General features: G+C 39.4%; 1 protein-coding gene across 3 annotated transcripts in view; it reads left to right on the plus strand.

The window, feature by feature from the left end:
- LOC140209970 (striatin-interacting protein 1 homolog) overlaps positions 1-27,406 on the plus strand; it is a 66,995-nt gene that overhangs the window by 17,387 nt on the left and 22,202 nt on the right. For all 3 annotated transcript variants that reach the window (XM_072278670.1, XM_072278671.1, XM_072278672.1), the window contains exons 6-19: positions 2,160-2,228; positions 3,080-3,186; positions 6,296-6,423; positions 6,888-7,070; positions 7,631-7,851; positions 9,662-9,727; positions 12,112-12,175; positions 15,218-15,289; positions 16,326-16,400; positions 18,111-18,208; positions 18,705-18,831; positions 19,436-19,536; positions 21,022-21,088; positions 25,208-25,312. In XM_072278670.1, the coding sequence (XP_072134771.1) occupies positions 2,160-2,228; positions 3,080-3,186; positions 6,296-6,423; positions 6,888-7,070; positions 7,631-7,851; positions 9,662-9,727; positions 12,112-12,175; positions 15,218-15,289; positions 16,326-16,400; positions 18,111-18,208; positions 18,705-18,831; positions 19,436-19,536; positions 21,022-21,088; positions 25,208-25,312 (1,483 nt within the window). The remainder of the gene's footprint in view (positions 1-2,159; positions 2,229-3,079; positions 3,187-6,295; positions 6,424-6,887; positions 7,071-7,630; positions 7,852-9,661; positions 9,728-12,111; positions 12,176-15,217; positions 15,290-16,325; positions 16,401-18,110; positions 18,209-18,704; positions 18,832-19,435; positions 19,537-21,021; positions 21,089-25,207; positions 25,313-27,406) is intronic.

The following is a 27,406-nucleotide window of genomic DNA, read 5'->3' on the forward strand; positions in this document are numbered from 1 at the left end:
CCTTTAGCCCATCTAGTCCATGATGCACCATTTAGCCTGCCTACTCCCATCGACCTGCACTGGAACCATAGCCCTCCATACCCCTATCATCCATGTACCTATCCAAACTTCTCTTAAACGGTGAAGTGGAGCTTGCATGCACCACTTGCATTGGCAGCTTCTTCTACTCAACTTTCTGTCAAACTTTTCACCTTTCACCTTAACCTATGACACCTTTAGCCTGTGGAAAAAGGCTGCTTGCATATACCCTATCTAAACCCCTCATAATTTTATATACCTGTATGAAATCTCCATGCAGTCTTCTACGTTTCAAGTTCTAAACTGTTCAATCTTTCCATATATCTCGTCCTCCAGACCCAGCAATATCCTTATAAATCTTTCAACCTTATTTACATCTTTCTTGTAGGTAAGTGGCCAAAACTGCTCACAATACAAATTAGGCCTCACCAATGCCTTCTGCAGCTTCAACATAATATCCCATCTCCTGTACTCAGTTCTTTGATTTATGGAGGCCAATGTGCCAGAAGCTTTCTTTATGACCCTATCTATCTGTGACGCCACTTTCAAGGAATTATGGACCTGTGTTCCCTGATCCCTTTGTTCTGCCACATTCCTCAGTGCCCTGCCATTCACTGGGTCAAACCTACCCAGGCTGGCCCTGCTGAAGTGCGGCACTTCATACTTAGCTGCATTAAATTTCATCAGCCATTTATCAGCCCATTTCTGGAGCTGGTTAAGATCCCGCTTCAAGCCATGATAGTCTGCCTCGCTGTCCACTACATCACCAATCTTGGTGTCATCCACAAGCTTGCTGGTCCAGTTAACCACATTATCATTCAGATTGTGATATAGATGACCAACAGCAGTGGGCCGAGCACTGATCCCTATGGCAATCCACTTATCACAGCCCCCAGTCAGAGAAGCAGTCATCTACTACCACTCTTTGTCTTCTCCCACAAAGCCAAAGTCTAATTCAATTTACGACCTCATCTTGAATACTGAACGACAGCTTTCTCAACCAGCCTCCCGTGTGGCACCTTGTCAAATTCCTTGTTAAAGTCCATGCAGACAAGTTGCCTTCATCAACTCTCCTGGTAATTTTCTTGGAAAACTGTCAGATTGGTTACACATGACCTACCACACACAAAACCATGCTGACTTTCCTTGATCAATTCATATCTTAGAATACCTTCCAATAACTTGCCCGCTAATGTCAGCCTCACCAGCCTATAATTTCCTGGTTTATTTTTAGAACCTTTCTTGCACAGTGGAACAAAACTGGCTATCCTCCAATCCTCTGGCACCTCACCTGTTGCTATTGGTGATTTAAATATCTCTGCTAGGGCCCCAGTAACTAATGCACTTGCCTCCCACAGGGTTTGAGTGTACACCTCATCAGGCCCTGGGGATTTATCCACCCTAATTTTCCTCAAGACGACAAATACCACTTCCACCGTAATCTGTATTGAGTTCATAAAGTTGATGCAGTTTTGCCTTACTACTATAGACTCTGTGTCCATCTCCTGAGTAAATACAGACACAAAAAATGCATTTAAGATCACCTCTATTGCTTTTGGCTCCACACCTGGATTACCATTCTGATCTTCCAGAGGACTAATTTTGTCCCTTGCAATCCTTTTGTCTTAACATATCTGTAAAATCCCATAGGGTTCTCTATGATCTTGTCAGCTAAGGTAACCTCATGCCTTCTTTTAGCCCTCCTCATTTCTTTCTTAAGTGTTCTCTTGGATTTTTTATATTCCATAAGCACCTTCATTGTTCCTACCTGCCTATATGTGCAATTCACCTCCTTTATTTTTCTCAACCGGGGCCTCAATATCTCTTGAAAACTGAGGTTCCCTATACCTGTTACGGTTACCTTTTATTCTGACAAGTTTTGTACTTTCAATATTTCAATTTTGATGGCCTCCCACTTATCAAGTACACCTTTGCCAGTAAACCTGTTTTTTGTTTTTGTTTATGCCTATGCCTCTGGACAGTGACTCTTTGGTAGTGCTTTATGGTTTTTACCCTGTTGTCCTTCCTCACCACCCCACCCCAAATGCTGTTAACAGGTTTTGAATTTTGTATAATTAATAAAAATATTTGTATGCATTTGACTGTGTTCACATTATTAACCTCATGGTTTTATCTTCCAGCAACAGTGCTGCATGTAGTAATGCAGTGAGGAAGCCAGCAATCTCTCTGGCTGACAGTACAGATCTCAGGTAGGACAGAATGAAATAGATACAGATAATATTTCTTGTATTTCATTCATTAGGCAAAGACTTAGTTCATTGTACCATGCATTTGGGTTTTGCCTCCTTATCCTAGTTATCTTAAGTCTACTTTTGTGCAGAATTTCTTGGCATTAGTTCCAAATTTGAACTTTATGATTCCGTCTGGTACATCTGTTGCCATGAATTAGTTTGAATAAATATTCCGAATATTACCTTTCTTTCATTCATCATATTTTATCCTTGTGGGAAATATTCTCTTTGATCTTTTTGTTTGACAAAAAGACTTGAACTTTTTTAGTATTCCATCTTGTTCCTTCCTTTAATACCAGGAAGCAGACTGGTGATTATTTTATACTGCCTCCATGGCTCTGTCTTCCTTATTTCTTGATGACCTGAACTAATGCCTGGCCAGGATGTGGCCTGAGTAGAGTACATACAAATATTTGCTTCACATCTAATACTTGTGATGACATTTAACTGGAATTTTCAAATTCTCCTGACTGATAGCCAGCTTTGTATCCATGTACTTGATGGTCGAGTTACTTATTCGTATATCTGCAATTAGGTCGAGCTTGTGTTGTTGTCAAGGCCATAATGCAAAGCCATTATTAAAACTTGCTGATAAGGGATTATTATAATGCCATCATCAAAAGGTGTAGGGTCAAAGACTATACTGCAGAGCTTTGTTGAGACTGTGAAGAACAGTCAAAAAAGACATTAATTGGTGTGCTCCTGCTTATGGTCAACTACTGTGTTTATGTGTTTTTCTTAATTAAGTAAGTGTTAAACAACCTATATTTTGATTGTTTCCTAAGTTGCTCCGTACTTATATTTTCCAGAGTGCTGCTGAACATTATGTATCTGATGGTGGAAACAATCCGTCAGGAAGTGGATGAGGATAGTCCAGAATGGAAGGCAATGAGGGAGACCTTCAGAACAGACTTAGGTTTGGAAGTAAATTCTGTCTAATTAATAGAAAATTATTAGTGAAAAGAAATGCTTATTTAAAAAATCCTGTTGCATCATATTTCCTAGCGAATTGCTTCCATGTGTTTCTCAATTCTATCTTAATCGTAGAGAGGAATAGCAGGGTGCCCCTCCTGTTAATTGTTCTTTTTCACTCACTTCTTCCTGCTGGAGCTTAGTTTATAGTGTGTTATTTATAGCAGTTCTCAATATCACATCTTTACATCAAAGAAACAAAGCCTAGCTGGTCAATATTTGTACTTCTGTTTCATATTTCATATCTTATTCCTTTCTCCCTCATATTTTATCCAGTTCCCCTAAATGCATGTATGTTTATTTGTTTTGCAACTACTCTGCATTAGAAAGCTTTCTACTGTATTCTACTCACCCTGTGAGTTAAATAAAGTGTATTTCCTGAATTCCTATTCTAGGTATTAGTGCCTGTCTTGTATGCAAACCCAAGTCCTTTTAACATTTCAGATATTTTAATTGGATCGTTCTTTATACCTAACCTCAAGGTTATACAAGTTAAGTTCATTCAAGCTTTCTTTGTAAATTAATTTTAAAAAAATTCTTTACTTTGATGTAAACATCAGCTTGTCCTTGCATAGCCAGCATGTTTTACTTATTGAAAAAATTTTGTCATCTGAAGCTTAACTTCCATACTTTGGTATTTTAATCCTTTGGAGCAAATGGTCAATACTTTTCAACTCTCTCTGCTTCATTCACTCTTAAATTTCTGTTTTTAAGATGACTTGATCCCACTGTTCCTCTACAGATGTAGAAATGGCAGAAGAGAACCTTCTGGACATAATTGTATACATGCATATTTGAATTTGATATCCAGCCTGCAATAGGGTTGTAGTTTTGCCTTGAGTGGGAGAAAATTGATAAAAGTAGTTGAACATTTGAGGTTGTGACTCTATAGTTTAGCTGGAGAAAATTGCAGCTCCTTTAGAAATGTACTTCCAGCAAGATAGCAGATGGCAGGTATGGAACATTCAATATGAAAGCTGATTCAAGGTTCTATTTTCCTTATCATTTTCTATGTTTAATATCACAAACCATTTATTACCCTCTTTTTAATTTAACTTGTGCAAACCCATGGACTATTTTTCATATTAAAGTTTGGTGGAATCACTAGTTAACCAAGCTCTTTGCTTTGCTAAGCGAGGAACACTGGCTAGGATGGCAACAAAAGTCCTTGCAGTTAATGGATCAAGTAATTAATGTCCATTTGAGCATGCTGAATTTTGGGCCTGACACAGCACTCAGTTTCCTGATTATTCCCATCCCAAGGAATTTTAACAGGCAATAAGTTTGGTCACATACCTGTTACAGTCACTTGATAGTTTAATTCCACACAATGACTCCTGCTATCTGAAGTCTTCATCTGTAGTTTTATTATTTCTGCTCTTGGGTATTATAGTACCTTCCTCATTGTCCTTAAATCCTATGACCATTATAAATGTGTGCTCATCTAAACTTTTCCTGCCCATACATTAAATTGCTCCAAACTTGTTTTATCCATGCTGGCTTTCAGTGACTTCAGATTTAGCAATTCATTCTTGTTTTGAGCATTGCACAATACTGTGGCAAGTTCCCTTTCCTCCCAAGCACTGAAATCCAACATTTAAATTTACACGCTTCTTCAATTCTGACTCTTTAGTGGATCCCTACTTTTATTTTTTCCACCTTTTTTGGAGTTCTAGAATTCCATATGTTTGCTTCTTATATTTTACGAACCCCCTCCTACCTTCTTTCTAAGACCTTGCCTCTTTCACTGTACTTTTCGTTATATTCACTGGTATCTGTTGTTCTAGTAGTATGAAGTTATCGTTTGAAACATAGAACACCTACAGCATAATACAGGCCCTTCAGCCCACAAAGCTGTGCCAACTATGTCCTTACCTCAGAAGTTACCTAGGGTTACCCATAGCCCACTATTTTTCTAAGCTTCATGTACCTATCCAGGAGTCTCTTAAAAGACCCTATCATATCTGCCTCCACTACCATTGCCAGCAGCCCATTCCATGCACTCACCACTCTCTGCGTTTTAAAAAAAACTTGCCCCTGACATCTCCTTAGTACCTACTTCTAAGCACCTTAAAACTGTGCTCTCTCATGCTAGCCCCACACGATCAGTGCCGCTCATCATCTTGTACGCCTCTAACAGGTCAACTCTGATCCTCCGTCACTTCAAGGAGAAAAGGCTGAGTTCACTCAACATGTTCTCATACGGCATGCTCCCCAATCCAGGCAACATCTTTATAAATCTCCTCTGCACTCTTTCTAAGGTTTCCACATCCTTCCTGTAGTGAGGCGACCAAAACTGAGCACAGTACTCCAAGTGGGGTCTGACCAGGGTCCTATAGAGCTGCAACATTACCTCTCGGCTCTTAAAGTCAGTCCCACAATTAATGAAGACCAGTGCACCATATGCCTTTTTAACCACAGTGTCAACCTGTGCAGCAGCTTTGAGTGTCCTATGGACTCCGACCCCAAGATCCCTCTGATCCTCCACACTGCCAAGAGTCTTACCATTAATACTATATTCTACCATCATATCTGACCTACCTAAATGAACCACCTCACACTTATTGCATCTGCCACTTCTCAGCCCATTTTTACATCCTATCGTTGTCCTGCTGTAACCTCTGACAGCCCTCCACACTATCCACAACACCCCCAACCTTTGTGTCATCAGCAAATTACTAACCCATCCCTCCACTTCCTCATCCAGGTCATTTATAAAAATCACGAAGAGTAGGGGTCCCAGAACAGATCCCTGAGGCACACCACTGGTCACCGACCTCCATGCAGAATATGATCCGTCCACAACCACTCTTTGCCTTCTGCGGGCAAACTAATTCTGGATCCACAAAGCAATGTCTCCTTGGATCCCAAGCCTCCTTCCTTTCTCAATAAGCCTTGCATGGGGTACCTTATCAAACCCATGGTTTCAGTGAGATACTTCCTGGTATTAAAAGTGCTAATATTTTGTGTTCATGTGCCGCTCAGCAGAGATAAAAATGTGAAATTCTTTGAGTTATTTTTGACAATTCTAACCCAAAATATTTCCTTTATAGGTGTATCCTTGTATAACAACGAGCCGTTTTCAGTTATGTTGTTTGGAATGGTAACCAAGTTCTGCAGTGGCCATGCTCCCCACTTCCCTATGAAGAAGGTTCTGTTGCTGCTTTGGAAAACCGTATTGGTAAGTTTAACAGGCATTCTATAATATGGAAGAAACAATTTTGAAGCATACGTTATTGATCTTCCACTTTTATTCAGTCTTAATGGTTTAGATACAAAGACTGTTTTGTAAAATCAGGGTAACATACTGATATTTTGCTTGGTTTGTGTTGAGTTAGCTTTATGAACTGTCAAGATTTAATATAGATGGGCTAAATATATATGCATTAGTAATTAATTGCTCTGTATTGGAAAATACCTGACAAGTGGATTTAGAGCCAGGGTCAGCTATGGTTCGTTCTAAAGCTGAATATCATTCGAATGCCGTTTGAGAACATCCATTGAATTTGATTAAGACTTATAGATTATTCAAATGCTCCAAGAATTACATTTTTTCAGCTGACTTTGACAGCTGGGTAATTAGTTGGATTTGTGACAAGTTAGGCAAACATCTTTTGAACTCTTTTTATTTTACTTTTGGAACAGTTGTCTTTGGGAGGCTTTGAAGACTTGCAGGTCCTTAAAGTGAAGAAACGTGAAACACTTGGTCTCCCACCACTTCCTGAAGACAGCATCAAAGTTATCCGTAATATGAGAGCTGCCTCACCACCAGCATCTGCCTCAGACCTAATAGAACAGCAGCAGAAACGAGCCCGTAGAGAGCACAAGGTCAGGTGGATGTATTTTCACCAATGTACAGTCAAACGGTGAATGTAACACTAAATTAGCATAGCTTCAATTTAACTCTTAGGTTCACAGGCTAATTGCATCTGGTTTACTTTAATTAAAGCATGTGGATAATCAAAATTATTTGCTATTATATGTTTTCAAATTTGATTATCAGAAGTATCTTTATGTTGGGTTGTTTTGGTCATTCACATTTTCTAGCTACTTATTTAAAACCAAAACAATTTTCTGTGATTTTTCCCTTCAGTAGAACTTAATTTGTCAGAGCGTTGCTATGGAATTGTAGTGTCCCATTGGTTTTTAATAGACTTAGAAGATTTTTTGTTTGAAGGACTGGGGATAAAAGGGGGAGGGATATATGTCATATGGAAAGTAATCAGACTTCTGCAAATCTGATATGATGGCATTTAGAGGGACAAAGAGTCATTGTAAAGAGGATCATTCAAAAGTGCACTGAAAAATGTGGACAGAAGAAATTGATTTTTGTCTTGATGAAAATGAATTTATTTCTGAAAGTTCATTTAGTATACTTCCAAATTCAGGCACTTATGAAGCAAGATAATTTGGATGCTTATAATGAGAAGGACCCATACAAAACTGAAGACCCCCGTGAGGATGATGATGAGAATGACGATAATGATAACTCACTTGAAACAGAAACCTTTCCTTTGGAAAGGGAAGAGGTTCTACCACCACCAATTCCTCACCCAACCTGTGAGCGTTTATCACTTCCCAAAGGATTGCCTTGGGCACCTAAAGTGAGGTAAGGAGCATATCGTAGACATTTGCTAAATGGTTCTGCCTATTTGATTTTTTTGGGCTGTATCAGTAGCTTCCCATGCAAAGGTCGATATATTTGTTTAACAAAAGCTTGTTCCCATTTGCTGATATTGATTACAGTAGGTTCTTTCTTCAGCCCTTTGCTCTCCTACCTATCAGCTACCAGATCCTCACATTATTCCTTTCAACCCTGTCCCCACACTCCTGCCTCTCCCCCTCACCTGTCAGCTTGTGCTCTTCTCCTTCCCCCCCACCCTCTTATTCTGGTTTTTCCCCGATGAAGAATCTTGATCCGAAACGTCGATAGATGTTTATATGATAGATGTCAATAGAAACCTCCATAGATGCTGACTGACCTGCTGAGTTCCTCCAATGTTTCACTGTGTTGGTTACAACAGTTCTTCCTCGATCTGATGTGGAAGTTAAAGGCAGAAGTCTCACTTGGCTAGGCTGTCACTTCACTGTCATTAATATCCCTCCATTAAAGTGAATACAGTGACGAATGTTAAAATTTTAGGCTGATAATTAACAGGTTATCCACCTGTAAAAAGAATACTCTTTGACATTTACACCGCTGTGTTGAGAATTCAAGGCCATCTTTCTGATCCATGGAGAAGCTAATCAATAGTTGACTTTTACATTGGGATTTGGAGATGAAAATTTCAGATGGTAAAATTTTGAATACATACCAAACAAAATTGCACCTATTTTAATTTTTAATAACTAAATGCTAGAATTACTCAGCAAAGTCAGAAAGCAACTGAAGAATGGAAAACAAAAGCTAACATTACAACTGCAGGAGGCCACAGACTGAAGGCAGAGTAGGTTGGAGAGCTGAAGTTGGAGACTGTCGTGTCGCACCAGACAGTCAGCCATTCTTGTCTGGCACGTGGTGTCAGGATTGGTCTCCTTTCGGATTAACCGGCTCACGATATGAACATTCCTGACGCGACCCTTTTTTTTAAACGAGACAGAGTGGCTAGCTCGACGCTCAACCCGGCACAGATGGAAAGCATGCTCAGGGGGTGGCCAGACTTTGATTCGAACTTGGGAGCCTTCGCTCTGGAGCCTGGCGCTGATGCCCTTGAGCCACCAGCCGACCAAGCTGAAGTGACAGGCTCAGGTTTGTCACTTTGAAGTGAGCACAGTTACTTCACAAAGCAGTCACCTTGGCTTTTCCAATCGAGAGGAAATGTAGCATTTGCCATGTTACCAGGTTGAGCTAGTTTCTCTAGATAGACAATCGTTAACAAGGGGACATAGTTCTGAATTTAGGTGCTGGTCATGTAAAAATGAAACCTCTGCTCTCTGAGGTAGTGAATCTTTGGAATTCTCTGCTCTCAGTTGGTGGACACATATCATTAGATATATTTAAAGTGGAGATGGATAAACCTCAATTTCCCCCATTTTTATAATTATTGGGAGCTGGCTCAGGAGTTGAGGACATATTGGTGTGGCAGGGCAGGCTTGAGAGTCTTGGTGGCCTACTATTTTTTTTTGTGTTCCATTACTTAGTGACGCAAACAGTACTTCCAGGTAAAGCAACAATTCGCTTGCATTTCTTTTAATCCAGTGTACTGCAGTAGGTGTTCACAATTTGGGCTCCTCAACCAGATGGGTTCATCATAGCTTACATCTTAACTCACCTGCTGAATATTTTCAACATTTTCCATTTTGGTTTAGATTTCCGGTATTGTACTGTGACCTTTAGTGGAATTCTGAATTTCCAACTTTTCAGCAGACTTTGTTAGACCTTTCCCATGATGATAAGCAATTTTTGTTTGCTCTCACAGAGAAAAAGACATTGAAACTTTTCTAGAATCCAGCAGAAGTAAATTCATCGGTTATACATTAGGAAGGTGCGTATCCTTTTCTGATTTTTTTTTCGTGTTAATGGCTATAATTTTCAAGTTTAGTAAGTGTTTTTAAAATTTATAAATTTGTGAGTTACTGTTGCTACTGTTGTTACTGTGCTTAGGACTTGGGTCACTTCTCTCTGTTATTTCTGACACTGTTTCTGGAAATTGTCTCTGGTCAATTAGCAAGCAACTCTAAACCTCATGTCCGTGTCTGTAATTGAAAAGTATTCATTTATTTCATCTTCAGAATTTTACCATTTAAAATGAACTTTTTTCCCAATAAGGTTTTTTGGAATAGGGGACTTTGTGTCAGTTATATAATAAACGAGATTTAAGTACTTCAGAAATATGTTAACCTTCACCCCAGTCTACAACAAAATTCTTTATTGACCTAATGTACTTCATTTATAGTTCTTGAGTTTTGTAGGTAAACTGACTTTTAATATTTTAGCAAATATATGCTAAGGAACTAAAATATATCCTTAATACCCTCTGTTACGTACCCCATAACTGGGTTGCCAAACCAGCAGAAATGGAATGCTCGTTGGAGTCTGTGATTACTAGGAACTATAAAGTTTTATTAAAGAAATAAGTAATACAGTACACTAATCGCAAGGATATAAATGTAACAGGTTAGCAATGATAATACACACATATACACAGAAATAGGGTAATAGGAATCAACCAAGCCCTATTGCAGTCTAGGGGTAAAATGATCAGCCTTAATTGAAGCAGAGTTCAGTTCAGATTAGTGCAGTTCAAAGTAATCGCTGTTGTACCGTTAGAGAGAGAGAGTGAGAGATGCAGTTGGTTTCGGACAGACCTTTTGATGTCTTCTGATCCCGCTGTGGACACCGACTGTGACCCCTCCGTTCCGGATATGATCGTTCTTCCGCGGTGAACCCGGCACCCAGGCAAGGGCGGACACACACCCCAGGTTCGCACTGATCGTACCTTTACACCCTGTGAGCCTCTGATCCATTCCTGCGAACTGGTCCTCCAAACTCCCACCAACTTGTGGGGACACACTGCTCTTTCCAGGGTCTCGTGGTATGTCGTGCCTTAGCAAACCTGCTTTTTTTATCCCCCCGCTGGGGTATCACCTGTCCATCAAACTTCAAACAGTTCAGGTTCAAAGCAAACGATCTGTCAATATCTGAATTGTGTTTCTTTCTCGTTAATCTCTCTCTTCTCTCTTATTAGCATTTTGAATGTTTCTCCATTGTCTTCCGTTATCTCTCTCATTAGCATCATTCGTCCGGTAGCTCTGCTTGGCGTCACACATGACACCTCTAACTCCTCACGTCATTGAGGGGCTCAGGATTATTGTGTCTCATTTGGCTCCTTAATCTGATATAGGCGTAATTTAACCTTTGATTAAGTTACTGTCAAGCTGTTAAACAAATGAATTAATTTTCTTCGAAATCATTAAGAAGTCAAATGAATTGCTCTCTAATGGTTACAAGTAACAATTTCAAATTCATTGCTGATGAAGGGTTAATAAAATATTATATTTACAGTTTTATGTAACACGAAGTAGGCAGTAGTTAATAGAAAAGCAACCAGAGTTCAAGTTAATAGTGAGATTAGAGTATTCCAGTAGATATCTGAGTCATTAACAGATTTATTAAGTGAGTATGGTAAATTGTATTCAGTTATTACATGGCTTCATCACAAGGATGAATGTGGCTATTTTCATTATTCTTCCCTCCATACCATGCAGGGTATAGCTTCTGAAATTTTGAATCATTTAACTCCCCCCTGAGCTTGATTGTAATTTTTATTTGAATACCTGATTCCAAACAAATGTGTCTTGCTCATAAATGGTAATATCTGAGTTAACATCCTTTCCATCTTCCTTGATCCCAGATTGCACTCAATTAACTAACGTTCTTGGTTCTAACATAACTAACATTCTTAGTTGCCAAAGCAACTATTCAAATTTCCATCCTTGGATAATCAGATCCTAATGTGACTTGCAGTACAATGGTATGGTTGCTTCTTACAGCTAGTAGTCAGATATCTTGGAATAGATCTGCAGTGCAATTCCAGAACGCCAAAGATGGCTCTAGGTCATGTCAGGAACATTTGAAAGTTAGTTCAGGAAACTCTCACCAACATAGAATTTTAACTTCAGATGGTTGAGTAGCTATCACTGTATAAGAATGGCCAACCTAAATGTATCTTAAAATTGCCACATTTCAGTGTCAACTAAATATTAAGAATAGAAATAGTAGAAATGGTCCATTAGCATCTCAGAGTTGTGTATTTCATCAGAAATTAATCTGTGAATGGGAACAATATCTATGCAGACCCAAAAGAGTTGCAAGATAATTGCATTGAGAGATGAACCTGAAAAAATTTTTCCATAATTTCCTTTGCAGTGATACTGATACTGTGGTTGGATTACCACGACCCATCCATGAAAGTATCAAAACCCTTAAACAGGTAGGTGAAGAAGATACAGCTTTAGCCTATATGGTGAGGGTCATATCATCTACACTATGCAATCTTAGGTTTTTGTAGAACTCGTTTGCCTTTTTGATATTTAAAATAAACCTACAGAGGAAGCTATATCCAGGTGTTTTGGTATTTTTCTTTTTTCCCTTTAAGGATTCATCACAAAGGATAGCAGTTGCTTTTCTGATTTTTTTTTTTTGCTAAACTCATTCAGTAAAGATAAATGCTCCTTACTTTGTCGGGCTTAAGATGTGATTGCCATAACCGACCAAAGTGTGACTGTAACAGATGTGGCCTAAACCAGAGCAGTCACTTTGACAGGCTTCTGTTGGGATGTGAATGAGCAAATGTGACAGTTGACTGCCATAAATAGCATGAATTCGGGTAGAAAAGGCACAAAAATACTTTGACTGCTGGAGCAGGTCCTGTCCTATGGTATATGTGGTAGGTTAAGAATAGCTAGTGCAGAGGGTACCATAACCTCCACATACTGCATATACTGTATATTAGGTATGTATCAGTGGCTTCTTTATTGTCCTTCTATGCCTTGCCTTTTGGAGGTGGTGGGGGGGAGGTGGCGTGATACAGTAGCATAGTGGTTAGCACAGTGCTTTACAGTACAGGTGACCCGTGTTCAATTCCCACCGCTACCTGTAAGGAATTTGTACGTTCTCCCTTTGACCCTGTGAGTTTTCTCTGGGTGCTCTTATTCCTTCCCATGGTTCAAAGATGTACTAGTTGGTAGGTTAGATGGTCATAATAAATTGTCCTGTGATTAGGCTAGGATTGCTGGGTGGCAAGGCTTGGAGGGCTGAAAGGGCCTATTCTGTACTGTATCTCAATAAGTAAATAAAAAGTAATCAGTAAATTTCCTGGCATCCTGTGTAGTCACTAACTCAAGTTCAAAATCAGATGGTTTTTAATTCGGTCCAGTAGGGTAATATTTTTTAAGTCAAAATTAAATATCAAAAATCACTGCCTTGGCCCAAATGGATAATGTAATACTAGCACACACAACTGAACACTATGCAAAAACTTTGCTCTAAGCATGCTGTAGTGTCTAACTGCTGCACAAGTTCACGCAACTGACGCTGGTTAGAAACGGTTCAGCAACTGTCTCCTGTCCCAGCTAAGTGGCATAATGTCCCAAATATACAAAGGGAAACCTGGCTCTTTTCTCGATTAGTTTTAATTTTTTAAGAGCTGTTCCAAATAAGCAGCTACCCCGATTAACTGATGGCCCAGTTAACTGGAATCTACTCTAGTACTTCAAAAGCACAGTATTCTCACCGAATGTTTCACATGGAAAGTGCTTCTTTGTCTTCTTTGTCAAAGACTGTAGCCTTTGATATTAATAAGAAAAAAAAATCAGTGGTTAAGTATTGGTGAACGCAACAGGCCAGGCAGCATCTCTAGGAAGAAGTACAGTCGACGTTTCAGGCCGAGACCCTTCGTCAGGACTAACTGAAGGAAGAGTGAGTAAGGGATTTGAAAGTTGGAGGGGGAGGGGGAGATCCAAAATGATAGGAGAAGACAGGAGGGGGAGGGATGGAGCCAAGAGCTGGATAAGTGATAGGCAAAAGGGATACGAGAGAATCATGGGACAGAAGGTCCGGGAAGAAAGACGGGGGGGGGGGGACCCAGAGGATGGCAAGGGGTATATTCAGAAGGACAGAGGGAGAAAAAGGAGAGTGAGAGAAAGAATGTGTGTATAAAAATAAGTAACAGATGGAGTACAAGGGGGAAGTGGGGCATTAGCAGAAGTTAGAGAAGTCGATGTTCATGCCATCAGGTTGGAGGCTACCCAGACGGAATATAAGGTGTTGTTCCTCCAACCTGAGTGTGGCTTCATCTTTACAGTAGAGGAGGCCGTGGATAGACATTGTCAGAATGGGAATGGGATGTGGAATTAAAATGTGTGGCCACTGGGAGATCCTGCTTTCTCTGGCGGACAGAGCGTAGGTGTTCAGCAAAGCGGTCTCCCAGTCTGCGTCGGCTGCGTCGGGTCTCGCCAATATATAAAAGGCCACATCGGGAGCACCGGACACAGTATATCACCCCAGCCGACTCACAGGTGAAGTGTTGCCTCACCTGGAAGGACTGCGGAACAAGTGCTACACATGCCCTTACACTTCCTCCCTTACCACCATTCAAGGCCCCAAACAGTCCTTCCAGGTGAGGCGACACTTCACCTGAGAGTCGGCTGGGGTGATATACTGCGTCCGGTGCTCCCGATGTGGCCTTTTATATATTGGCGAGACCTGACGCAGACTGGGAGACCGCTTTGCTGAACACCTACGCTCTGTCTGCCAGAGAAAGCAGGATCTCCCAGTGGCCACACATTTTAATTCCACATCCCATTCCCATTCTGACATGTCTATCCACGGCCTCCTCTACTGTAAAGATGAAGCCACACTCAGGTTGGAGGAACAACACCTTATACTCCGTCTGGGTAGCCTCCAACCTGATGGCATGAACATCGACTTCTCTAACTTCTGCTAATGCCCCACTTCCCCCTCGTACCCCATCTGTTACTTATTTTTATACACACATTCTTTCTCTCACTCTCCTTTTTCTCCCTCTGTCCCTCTGAATATACCCCTTGCCCATCCTCTGGGTCCCCCCCCCCCCCCGCCTCTCCTTGTCTTTCTTCCTGGACCTCCTGTCCCATGATCCTCTCGTATCCCTTTTGCCTATCACCTGTCCAGCTCTTGGCTGCATCCCTCCCCCTCCTGTCTTCTCCTATCATTTTGGATCTGCCCCTCCCCCCCCCCCAACTTTCAAATCCCTTACTCACTCTTCCTTCAGTTAGTCCTGACGAAGGGTCTCGGCCTGAAACGTCGACTGCACCTCTTCCTACAGATGCTGCCTGGTCTGCTGCGTTCACCAGCAACTTTTATGTGTGTTGCTTGAATTTCCAGCATCTGCAGAATTCCTGTTGTTAGTGGTTAAGTATTTATTGCATGTATTTTTTAAACAGATGTGCAGATTTTCTCTAACAATATATACACTCATTTATTTACTCTACAGCATAAGTACATTGCAATTGCTGAAGTCCAGATCAAGAAAGAAGAGGAATATCTGAAAAAGCCACTTTCTGCGGTATGGGTGGTATTTTTAAAGTCTGGTCATGTACAAGTAGACCTGCGTAAACTGCGCTTGGTGGAAGTCTGAAAGAAAATCTAAAAATGCTGGAAATCGGGTTACCTGCTGAGTATTTCAAGCATTTTCTGTTTTTACCTGTCTCCATCTTAGAAAAATTGTGCTTGCATCCTTTCATGAGCAGGAGATATTCTTTGAGGGAATGGTATAATTATTCACCTGTAAGTGATGGTTTATTAGCAAAATAATCATGAAACACCTGGTGGGAGGAAATAAATACATCCTCCCCTGTTCCCTAAATCAGATTATTGCATCTAGTTTTGAACACACTTTCTGTCTTGGATTGAGAAATGAGAGATTTTTTTTTCAACAAGGAGAATTAAAACTTACAAAACAATAATTGTTTGATAGGGAAAATAGTACCTGTCTGTGAACCCGGAATGAAAGGGGATAATCTTAAAATCTGGAGTAATTTTTTGCTATAGTGGAAACCTAAGCTTTTCTTCAGAAGATTTGAGATGACCCATGGATAACTGATAGCTTTGAGCGTGAAATGTAAATGTATTAGTCAAGTAGAGTGCCAAGGGTTATGGAGTAAAAGTGAATGAATGAATCGAGTCTGGTTCAATGGTTTTGTTTATATATTCAACAGTAAGGTAACTCACTGTAAAGCATGATCCCTAATTAAAGCAATAGATTATGCTCTGTAATTTACCATTAAGCTTCTGAATTTTTAACAAAGTAATATTTGCTCAGTTCATTATCCTTCACAGTATAAATTTATTTTGCACTTTTACAAAACCTGGTGGATTATATTACTGTTCAGTCTGTTAAGTGAATCTTTATAACCTAATGTATGTCAGCACTTGTGTAAAATGTTTTGATTCTTTACTACTGTGGTTAGTCCACAAAGCTTCCCTGTAATAAACCTGGCATCCATAATCATAATGGTATGCCTCCTCCAGCGTTTTCCAGGCAGTGCTCAATTTCAGGAATATTTAGAATGATTTATAAGATCATATTTATTTATTTTTAGGGAGATGAGGAATTTGACCTGACACCAGCTGAAGTTCTTTATCAGGGTATATTGCCCAGTTTGCCTCAATACATGGTTAGTATGAATTTGTATATTTTTTGGCTTAGGATTGTACAGATACTTGACGCAGAAGTGAGCCAGCTAGTCTTTGCTGTGTTCATACAATACTCACATCCCTTTTTTTTCCTTCACTGTGTTTTTCACTGTAAAGCTCTATTTCATTCAAACTTGAATGCTAACCTTGCTTCTCTTCAACTGCTTCAATAAAATTTGATGTAACTACTCCATGATTACGTTTTCTGCTCTCTAGATATTTTTGTATTCTCCCCTTTCATGTAAGATCATAGAATTTACATCATACAGATGCTCAGCTGTATGTTGTATAGTTCCATTTGGCACGTTGTAGGTCGTTTCATAATAGCTATACAGATAGATACATGCTAATTATCTGGCATTATAGTTTTATGATTATGTTTTAATGGCTTCGAAGGTATCTGTTCCTTGGGTTATTTAAAAATTTATAAATGTAATCTGCCTATAATTAATCAACAATAATAAACAATAACACTAGCTTTTGTCATGTTTAGTTTTGAACAAATTATATCATAATTAAGGATATGTAGTTGAACTCACTTTACTTGCTGCACTGTCTAAAATTATACATTTTTCTACTACTATCACTATCTATAGTAAGTATAGTCATCCCATCTCTCCCTTTCCTCTTCTAGAGAGGTACTACCCTGGAATAATTCCTGGTTTTTCTGTGCCCATATTACCGTTACTTTTCTCTATCAATGGTGCTTCAGAAATATCAGTTACGTGCTTTAGGTTGGAAACTAACTTGATTGAAACACAGATATTTTCTGGGTCAGTTTTTGTACTTTTATTCCGAAACTCAGTTTATTAATTATTTATGTTCCCATTTGTTCCTGATGTTTTCAATGCCTTTTTACTTCCATTTGGTTGCTGTTTACCATTTCCTCGCTGAGAGGAAATGTATAACGCAAGATTTAGTCCCAATTATTGTCCATCATTACAGATGTAGAAATGAAGTGTCATGCTCAGATGAAACACTAAAAGATCGGAGCTTAAAAAAAGTCTTAACTGTGGAAGCTACTTCGATTTAAAAAAAAATCTTATTATTTATCTATTTAACTATTCTATCTTTGAATATTTTGTACTATTTCTTTCTAATAGAATTTGGAAACATTTAGGGAAAGTTGCACCAGGTTTAACTGAAGACTAATTAAATGTTAGAAATAAGACAAAAATGTTAATGTTTGTCACTATTTGAAGTTAATAAGCAATTGCATGCAATCGTTCGTCAGGATTGAACAGTCGCACTGCTCAGTTTTAGCTATTGCTTTACCCTTATTGCACCATCACCACATCTAGTTCATGAAACAAAATTTGACAGGCTCTGATGCTAGCTACTCAGATGAGTAAACACAGGGAAAACATCTAAGAATAATTTCTTTGAATTTCTGATCTCACAAAGGAGTGAAATGAAACCTCCAGGATGTGGGTTCTGTACCGTCTTTTCAGTCCTGACTATTTGCTCTCAAGGGATGTTATTCTCTATTTTCACATGCCAGTTGATCTGTAGTATTGTTCACAAGATTCAGTCATTATTGTCTGCACTGTTGGAAGGCTGTCATGCTGTTTTTTTTTAAAATCCTTTTATTTGCAAGGATAACCTTTATAAAGTTTATCAGTAGAGTTTTGATGCAAATCTTATTAGAAAAAATAATCTCCCTCAACTTCTGCCTTCAACTATTCTTATAGATTGCCTTACTGAAGATTCTTTTGGCTGCAGCTCCAACCTCAAAAGCAAAGACTGACTCAATCAACATTCTTGCTGATGTCCTACCAGAAGAAATGCCGTATGTATCTTCCTCCTTTTAGGAATAGGAGTGTTGATTTCCCATATTAATTCATTCAAAGATAACCTAAATTCCCCATAAAAATTCTAGCACCCGCTGAAAATAATTTTAAGATTGTATTCACTTAATATTTTGCAACTTTTTAAAGTTATTTTGGTAAGTTGCTGTTGGTCTCAGAAGCAATGAGATCTTTTTTTCTGTAATCAGCTACATTTAGTGAAATCCTATTTTCCATCAGGTAGGCCTTCTTTCTCACCATTAGTTCTCTAAAAAGTCAGTACTTTCTTACCATTTATAAGGTTTAAACTCTTCATCCACATTGGCTTTCTTTAAGGCCTGCGCTTTCTCCCTTTAGCTCTTAAAGGCCAATAACTATTTCTCATCCCCACTCCTCTTATCCCAGCAGCTTTATTTCTGCCTCTTCATCTTCTGTTGCCTCAGTGACTGTGTCACCCCATCGTACAGTAATGCAGTGATGCGCACTTTATCCTAACAGTACCACAGTGCTACAGAGTATGAAGCTGGGAGTAGATGTCAACAGACACAAAGAGATCATTGTGAAAGCAATTTCTGCTGTCCTATTACTTCTGCTTAAGCACTTCAAACTCAACCACATCTATCAGGTAAGTAATGCTAATGAAACAGTTAACCCATTAATATTTAGTTTGGCAAACAGTGTTTTCTTTCTTTTTAAATCTTTTTATTAAATATTATTATGTAAAGTTCACTAAGAAGCTATTCATTCGAAGCAGCCCATACAAGTGATCTGTTTCCTCACTTCCCACTTTAAGTGCACAAGGCTGATTACACTCTAGGTAGTTTTTGATCTTGATAAAACTAACTATGGTTGACAAAGCCTTTGGTAAATTGCTGACGAGAGATTTTTAGCTAGTTTCTCTGAGAGGCTACCCATTAGACATAAATTTGGCATTGATGTCGAGTATCAACATAACGGGATCTACAACCATATTTGTCCTTCTAAACATTGCCACTGCTGAGGTCAGCAGTTTCAGTAACCATTCTCATTTATAAAACACCTTTGATGCTGAAAATTCTCCTAATGGGCTGATCAGGTATTGGCTTAGTCTGTAGAATTTATTACAAAGTAAGATGGTGGACTTGCCAAATAAATAAACAAGGAGCTATTAGAATGAATATAACACATTTTTTCTTTGCCTGTATTGAGACAATGTTGATAAACCTAAATTTAATGTTGTATTATGGCAGTTTGAGTACATGGCACAGCATCTGGTTTTTGCGAACTGCATCCCACTTATTTTGAAGTTCTTCAATCAGAATATTATGTCCTACATTACAGCGAAGAACAGGTAAGGTCTCTGAACACCCTTGTGATATTTATATCATGGATTATAATATAATCATTCTAAAACTTGTATCATTATCCAACAAATTGCATAGTGAATTGTCTATTTTCATCAGCAATTGAGTTATTTGTGCTCATCTAAAATGTTGTTGGCTTCTTCAGTTTTTTAAGCAGATCCTCCTGTAATCTTGGTCAAAATAGGTAACTGATCTGGAGATGAATGTGGCAGACTAGTATTCTAAGATTAAATGGCACTCTGGATTAATATACCAACTAAATATGTCTCATAAAAAATTTCCTTTGTAAATCTGTTTTTATGCACAACAATAACTTGTAGATTATCCTAGTTCAGTATTTTGAGCAGCATAATAGAATAAAAGGGGATAAAATTTTTGCAATTTAATTGCTGGCTTATGCAGATAAAGCTAGTTGTGCCAAGGTGGTATTTAGGGAACTCTTTAATCATTGAAGAGTGTTGCCAGACTTAGGACCAAGTTGCAGTTCATCAGTCCTGCTGAAAATATGCATTGACTATGGCATGATGCACCTTGTGGGGGAATAATCCTTTCTGATTGTTGCCATGAAATTGAACAGTGGTTATTAGAATGTTAGCACGATTGGATCAGACCTCAGGATAAAAACTGCTTTCAGATATTTACCCCTCCTTCTCCAGACTGGAAGTTCAGACGTGTTCCTAATCGTTTTACCTCATTTAAAGTAGCACTGTTCTAAAGAAAAATAAACACCACATTATTGTTCAATTATTTGGTATTCCTAACAACTTTGGCAGCATGGATCTTAACAAAAAGGTATAACTGTTACTGGTACAGGGGTGCGTGACAGAGATGTATTTCTGATTGGATGGCTTAGCATAAATGGCTGATAGCATCTATATATTTTTGTGGTTGAATAAGAATGAAAACGCTTAAACATTGTAGTTGATTTATGGCCTATTATGCCTGGTAATCATGAAAAAAAAAATTCTGTAGCCTTTTTATGACATTTTAATGTCCATAAGTGCTTCAAGAGCAATGAAGTGTCTTTGGTATAAGACTCTATTATAATATAGATAACTCTATTATAATATAGGTAGCATTCATACAAAAGATTCCACAAAGGAATGAAAGAAACTTAAGAAAATTTACTTGGTTGATAGATACTTAGTGGATTAAGTACTTGTGGAACCTCGTACTCTTTTCAGACCATTTAAGGTGGTAAGTGTTTATGGTTTAAAGTTACCCAAAGAAAACATCCCTGCCATTTCTGTGTTCTCTTGGATTTCATTGAAATGTTGAGAATATCTCCTCAAGTCTATGGAGTGGAACTTGAATCCACATTGACTTTCATGAGCAAGTGTTTTAAAAGGATTCTGAAACATGGCAAACAGTGCATATGCATCATATAGTCATCAGTACAAGGATGTTTATTGATATTTGATTTTAAACTTGTTTATTATTAATTTTCTGCATTTATACCCACACTTTTGTAGTATTTCTGTGTTGGATTTTCCCTACTGTGTTGTACATGAACTACCTGAACTGACTGCAGAGAGCTTGGTAAGTAATCAGAATCAGTGTAAGATTTATTATTACTGCCTTACATGGTGTGAAATTTGCTTTATAGCAGCAGTACAAGTAAAAGACAGCAAATTGTGATAAGTTACAACATAAATAACTCGTGCACAAGAAGGAATACTGAGGTTGTGTCCGTGGGTTCATGGACCGTTTAGAAATCTGATGACTGGGAGGAGGAAGCTATTCCTAAGTAGTTGCGTGTAAGTCTTGAGACCCGTAAATCTTCCCCAATGACAGTGATGAGAAGAAGGCAGGTTCCAGATGATGAAGGTCCTTAATGATGGATAATGCCTTCTTGAGGCACTGCTTCTTGAAGATCTCCTTTGAAGGGCTGCGTTGTGCCTGTGATGGAGCTGGATGAGTGTACTTGTGATCCTGTGCATTGGGGTGTCCATACATGTCTGATTCAGCCAGTCAGAATGGTCTCCACTGTGTATCTTATGAAATTTGCTGGAGTCTTTGGTAACATCTTTTGACGATGTAACTAGTACAGTGGATAGGGGAGAACCAGTGGATGTGGTATATTTGGATTTTCAAAAGGCTTTTGACAAGGTCCCACACAGGAGATTAGTGTGCAAACTTAATGCACACGGTATTGGGGGTAAGGTATTGATGTGGATAGAGAATTGGTTGGCAGACAGGAAGCAAAGAGTGGGAATAAACGGTACCTTTTCAGAATGGCAGGCAGTGACTAGTGGGGTACTGCAAGGCTCAGTGCTGGGACCCCAGTTGTTTACAATATATATTAATGACTTAGATGAAGGAATTGAATGCAGCATCTCCAAGTTTGCGGATGACACGAAGCTGGGCAGCAGTGTTAGCTGTGAGGAGGATGCTAAGAGGATGCAGGGTGACTTGGATAGGTTAGGTGAGTGGGCAAATTCATGGCAGATGCAATTTAATGTGGATAAATGTGAGGTTATCCACTTTGGTGACAAAAACAGGAAAACAAGTTATTATCTGAATGGTGGCCGATTAGGAAAAGGGGAGGTGCAACGAGACCTGGGTGTCATTATACACCAGTCATTGAAAGTGGGCATGCGGGTACAGCAGGCGGTGAAAAAGGCGAATGGTATGCTGGCATTCATAGCAAGAGGATTCAAGTACAGGAGCAGGGAGGTACTACTGCAGTTGTACAAGGCCTTGGTGAGACCACACCTGGAGTATTGTGTGCAGTTTTGGTCCCCTAATCTGAGGAAAGACATTCTTGCCATAGAGGGAGTACAAAGAACGTTCACCAGATTGATACCTGGGATGGCAGGACTTTCATATGATGAAAGACTGGATCGACTAGGCTTATACTCATTGGAATTTAGAAGATTGAGGGGGGATCTTATTGAAACATATAAAATCCTAAAGGAATTGGACAGGCTAGATGCAGGAAGATTGTTCCCGATGTTGGGGAAGTTCAGAACAAGGGGTCGCAGTTTGAGGATAAAGGGGAAGCCTTTTAGGACCGAGATGAGGCAAAACTTCTTCACACAGAGAGTGGTGAATCTGTGGAATTCTCTGCCACAGGAAACAGTTGAGGCCAGTTCATTGGCTATATTTAAGAGGGAGTTAGATATGGCCCTTGTGGCTAAAGGGATCAGGGGGTATGGGGGGGAAGGCTGGTACAGGGTTCTGAGTTGGTTGATCAGCCATGATCATACTGAATGGTGGTGGAGGCTCAAAGGGCCAAATGGCCTACTCCTGCACCTATTTTCTGTGTTTCTAAATAATACGATCTGTTGTCGTTTATCATGATCTTCAAAGTGTGATTGCAATGATTAGGATGTTTACAGATAAAGCAAGCTTCCAGGAGAAGCAAATGCAATTCTAATTGAGAACATTCAGATTGTTTCTCCATTGAAGTGTCATGACCTGCTGAGTAAATGGAGGTTTTTGTTTTGATTTCGTATTTTCAGCATCTGCATTTCTTTGCTTTTCAAGGTCATTAGTGCAGAATTGGTTAAAACCAACTGCTTCCTATGAACGAGGAGACACAGGATGAATAGAAGGAATATAATACTGGGATATTTTTAAGGACACCTGTCACTTTTTAAGACAGTGATAAATGCTGGCAGTATGTACTTTATTGGATTTTATTCATTCAAACATGGGATATAAAGCAAGTTTACTTTGCTGTCTCCTGGGAAATAAATTTCTGATCAAATGTGAATCTGTTAGTCAGAATGTGTCATTTTTATTTTATTCAGCCAATAGCTGCAGGACAGTATTAACAAAATTTATTCTGAGCCAAATGGCCTCTAGAGTGAAGTCCCAAAAATCCTCTTTTTTTAAAAAACTACAGTTGCATGTAGCTTTTATTTGTCACCCATTTCTGTCCCCGTTTTACTTCATTTTTAAAACTATTTTCATGACACTGGCCAGTGCATCCTACAGGCAAGTGAGTTGATAGTACAGCTGAATCCGTCTATAGAGAAACTTCACAAATTCTTCATAATCCATTAAAATTATTGACTTAAATATTGGGAATTAATATATTCTATTTTATATGTTTGGTTAATTTTTTTGTAAAATTTATGCATCTAGTAAATGGTATATTATTGGAACAGGTTAATAGCTGGGGAAACTTGTGGAAAAAGCTACTTAAGATAGCTGATGTTTCAAACAATTTTGGGAAATCTTATGAATAGTCGAGTAGCAAATTAGAGGTCTATGACGATGCTCACTAGCTTTGTTGGCACTCAAATCACTTTGACTATGTGACAATACCTTTAAGTGTAAGTCTAAAATTATTCCTATCATTGACAAACGTGCAGTCATCAGCTTTTTGCTCAGTTTTGCACAAACTGTAATTTTTAATTAACATACAGACTTCAGAAGCGGCAGTAGTCCATATAGTTTTTTGAGCCTGTTGCACTTTTCACGATCACAGCTGATCTGCTCCAAGTGTAGTCGGTGAGTTCGCACTTGGAGTGTTGTGTATAATTAAGCTGTAAAGAGTGCTTAAGATTTACGAGAATTTTACCAGGACTTGAGTGCTTGAGTTATAGAGAGAGACTGGGCAAGTTAGAACTTTATTCCATAAAACTTGGGCAGACTGAGGGGCCCCTTGGAGCAGTGTATAAAATCGTAAAGGGTATAGATTGAATGTATGCAGTTATCTTCCGAGGGAAATCGAGTTAAATATTAGGAGGCATAGATTTAATGTAAGAGGGGAACAATTTAAAAGGGACTAGAGGAACACTCTCATGCAGTGGATGTTTTGTATATGGAACAAGCTGTCGGGGAGTGGTTGAGGCAGCAACGTTGTATTTAAAGGACCTTTGGACGAATAGTGGATAGGAAAGGTTTAGAGCAATATGAGCCAAACTCTGGCAAATGGGACTAGATTATATTGGTATCCCAGTCACCATGGATGGGCATTCTTTGTGTTCTACTCTATTACCCTCTGACTTCATGGTTCAGCTCCACTTTTTTGTTATATTCCCACATTTGTTGATTCCTTTAGTGTACAGAAGTGTACCAATCACTGCTTTGAATACATTCAATGGCGGAGGTTTGTAGACTCGAAAGCAGAGAGTTCCAGAGTTGCCGCCCTCTGAATGAACAAATTTCATTCTCGTCATGTTTAAATTGTCCTACCCCTTATTCTGAAATGTTGACCTCTAATTCCATATTCCTTGGCCAGGGCTACGTCTGCTCCCACCACCCAGCCTTTGGAGTCTGCTACAATTTTAGAGTGTCCATAAGATTACTATTGTGTTTTTCCAGACTATGTAGATACTGCAGCAATATTTCATAATAGCACTAGATCAGGCCCTGAAATCTGTGATAACTGATGCCAGTTTGAACTAATCCCATCTGTCTGAGCATATCTACATTACTGCATTCCTTGCCTATTCATGTATCTGTCCACATACTGCTTAAAAAAAGTAGCTCCTGACTGCTCTGCCAGAGAAATGTTATAATCAAGGAAATGGTGTTTTTTTATTATTATATATAGTTACAGTGCCTGTGTGTAGTAATATATTTTACAGAACTACCACAACTTTAAAAAAAAATCAACAGATTACTGTTCTCTGCTGGTTAATGTAACATTATTTCTTTAATGACAGAAGATCCTTAAAATTCATATCTTTTTGTACCACTTAGGAAGCAGGTGATAACAACCAGTTCTGCTGGCGGAACCTCTTTTCTTGTATTAACCTCCTTCGAATTCTCAATAAGTTGACCAAATGGAAACATTCCAGGACCATGGTAGGTATTGTGGAAGTCAATTGTATAATTAGAAGTAATTTATATTTCTCTCGTCATAAAAGCAGTGGTTTAATAGTTCCATGGCTGTTTTGTACTCCATTGAAATTTCAACTCAGACAATAAGTTTACAGTGTTTTGTAATTTTTGCTTCTGTTGTTTCTCAACCAGTTTTACCTATTGGAGGCTCTGCATTGGTCAAATTTAAAGTCCCAATGGCAGCTCTGCCCCGTCATAAGTGTTGAAGCAGTGCTTGACGATGCATGGCCAGGGCAATTATCCAAAAGTAGGTTAATAAGGAAAGCTTTTCCCATTACACCAGAAGTATAATAAAAATTCCTTGGCTATTGAAAACATCCTTCAGAATGGTATCTCAAACATTTCTTTGGCATCTCACTGAACAGTTCCTTCTCTCACCTGTACAGTGGCTTCCGGTTAACTGGGGCACATCAGGACCACTATATATTGGCCCAATTAAGCAGCTGCCCAGTTAGCCAAAGTTTCACGGAAGTAATTAAAAAGGTATAAAAGACAAATTACCATTTACTGCAACTAACAAATTGTGTCCTTAAATGAAATACAGAACAAATTAGAACACTATTAATACTACTACTGTACTATAAAACTGTATTAGTTCATAATTATTGACAGATGAATTCATTCAATATACACTGCCACATTCTTTTGATTGACTGTAAGTAAACAAAATCAGCGTAAACATGTAGATAATGGACTTCCTTTACATAATGCTATTGATGATTAATTCCACCAAATGTTCATTTTTCATTGTAACATTCAAGATGAATATCGATACCTTCAATAAGTTAGAAACTATGAAGAATTTGAAGGGGTGAATTTTCACTGCTGGCCATTTCTGGCATTTCAAATGGTTCTGTTTATTATCAGATAATGTATACAGTATACAACCTGAGATACTTGTCTTCACAGACATCCACGAAAAACTGAAGAACCCCAAAATAACGACAGAAAAATGTTAGAATCCCAAAGCCCCCTCCCCGCTTCCCCCGCACAAGCAGCAGCAAGCATCAACACATCAACCTCTCCCTCCTCCCCTCCAGTTTCAGCAAAAAGCTTCGGCACCCACCAAGCAATAGCAAAGCGCCCAAAGAGAGACCATGATCTGCAGTCAACAAGCACTACTGCTTACCTGACAGTTTGACATGCCACGGGCTCTCTCTTTCACTAACAAGAGACAGAGAGATATCACTCATTTCACAGTAAGAGGGGAGACTGATAGTCACTGTTACGATATTACATTCTGCCGCATCGATTTTTATTCCAAAATTTCCGACTCGAGAATCGGCAGCAAACTCTCCCCACCATCAAGAGAGAGAAACTGATCACTTGACTGCAGAGACCTCCATGCATACATCCGCCACAGCAAAATCCTGCTGCTCATTCTCCAGCGACACCTCAGTCAGCACCACCGCCCTGGAATTGGTTGTCCACAGAGCTGTATCCTGGAGGCGATGCAAGTGAGGGGGTGGTGTCATTACCACACCACTAGGTGATCATCCCAACAGCGGAGCAGGCGGAAGAGCAGACATCTCCCAACGGCTGCAAAGGCGGATGAGGATGTCCAACAATGGGTAGGGAGGCTTGCGAGCACGCCGCAAGAACTGCCGTAGACCCACAACACTCAGGGCTTGTCTGCCTAGCGTGTGAAGCCTGGATTCGGCGGACTGCGCGGAAGAAACCATCACTGGTTCAACGGACAGAAAGATGATTCTCAGCAATGTGTCGTGGAGCGCTAAGAGGGCACAGTGAGACACACAGAACTCTGCTGGCCATCCACTGCATCCTGACCTATCTCCAGCCGTCTCGACTATGTCTTGCCACTGGGTCCAGATAGGCCGGGACGAGAGAGTGAGGCTGATGACCTGCGCAACTCTCCCTCACTTTAATCCAAGTCAAGCGCAAGTCATGACTTCAAACCCAACGCGGAAGAAAGTGATGGTGCTCAACCTTGGCACATGGAACGTGAGAACTCTGCGAGATAACATCAAGGCAGACAGACCAGAGAGAAGAACTGCACTGGTTGCAAAAGAGCTAGCTCGCTACAACGTGGACATAGCA

The sequence above is a fragment of the Mobula birostris genome, chromosome 14 (genome assembly GCF_030028105.1).
Source record: "Mobula birostris isolate sMobBir1 chromosome 14, sMobBir1.hap1, whole genome shotgun sequence".
NCBI classification, from domain to species: domain Eukaryota; kingdom Metazoa; phylum Chordata; class Chondrichthyes; order Myliobatiformes; family Myliobatidae; genus Mobula; species Mobula birostris.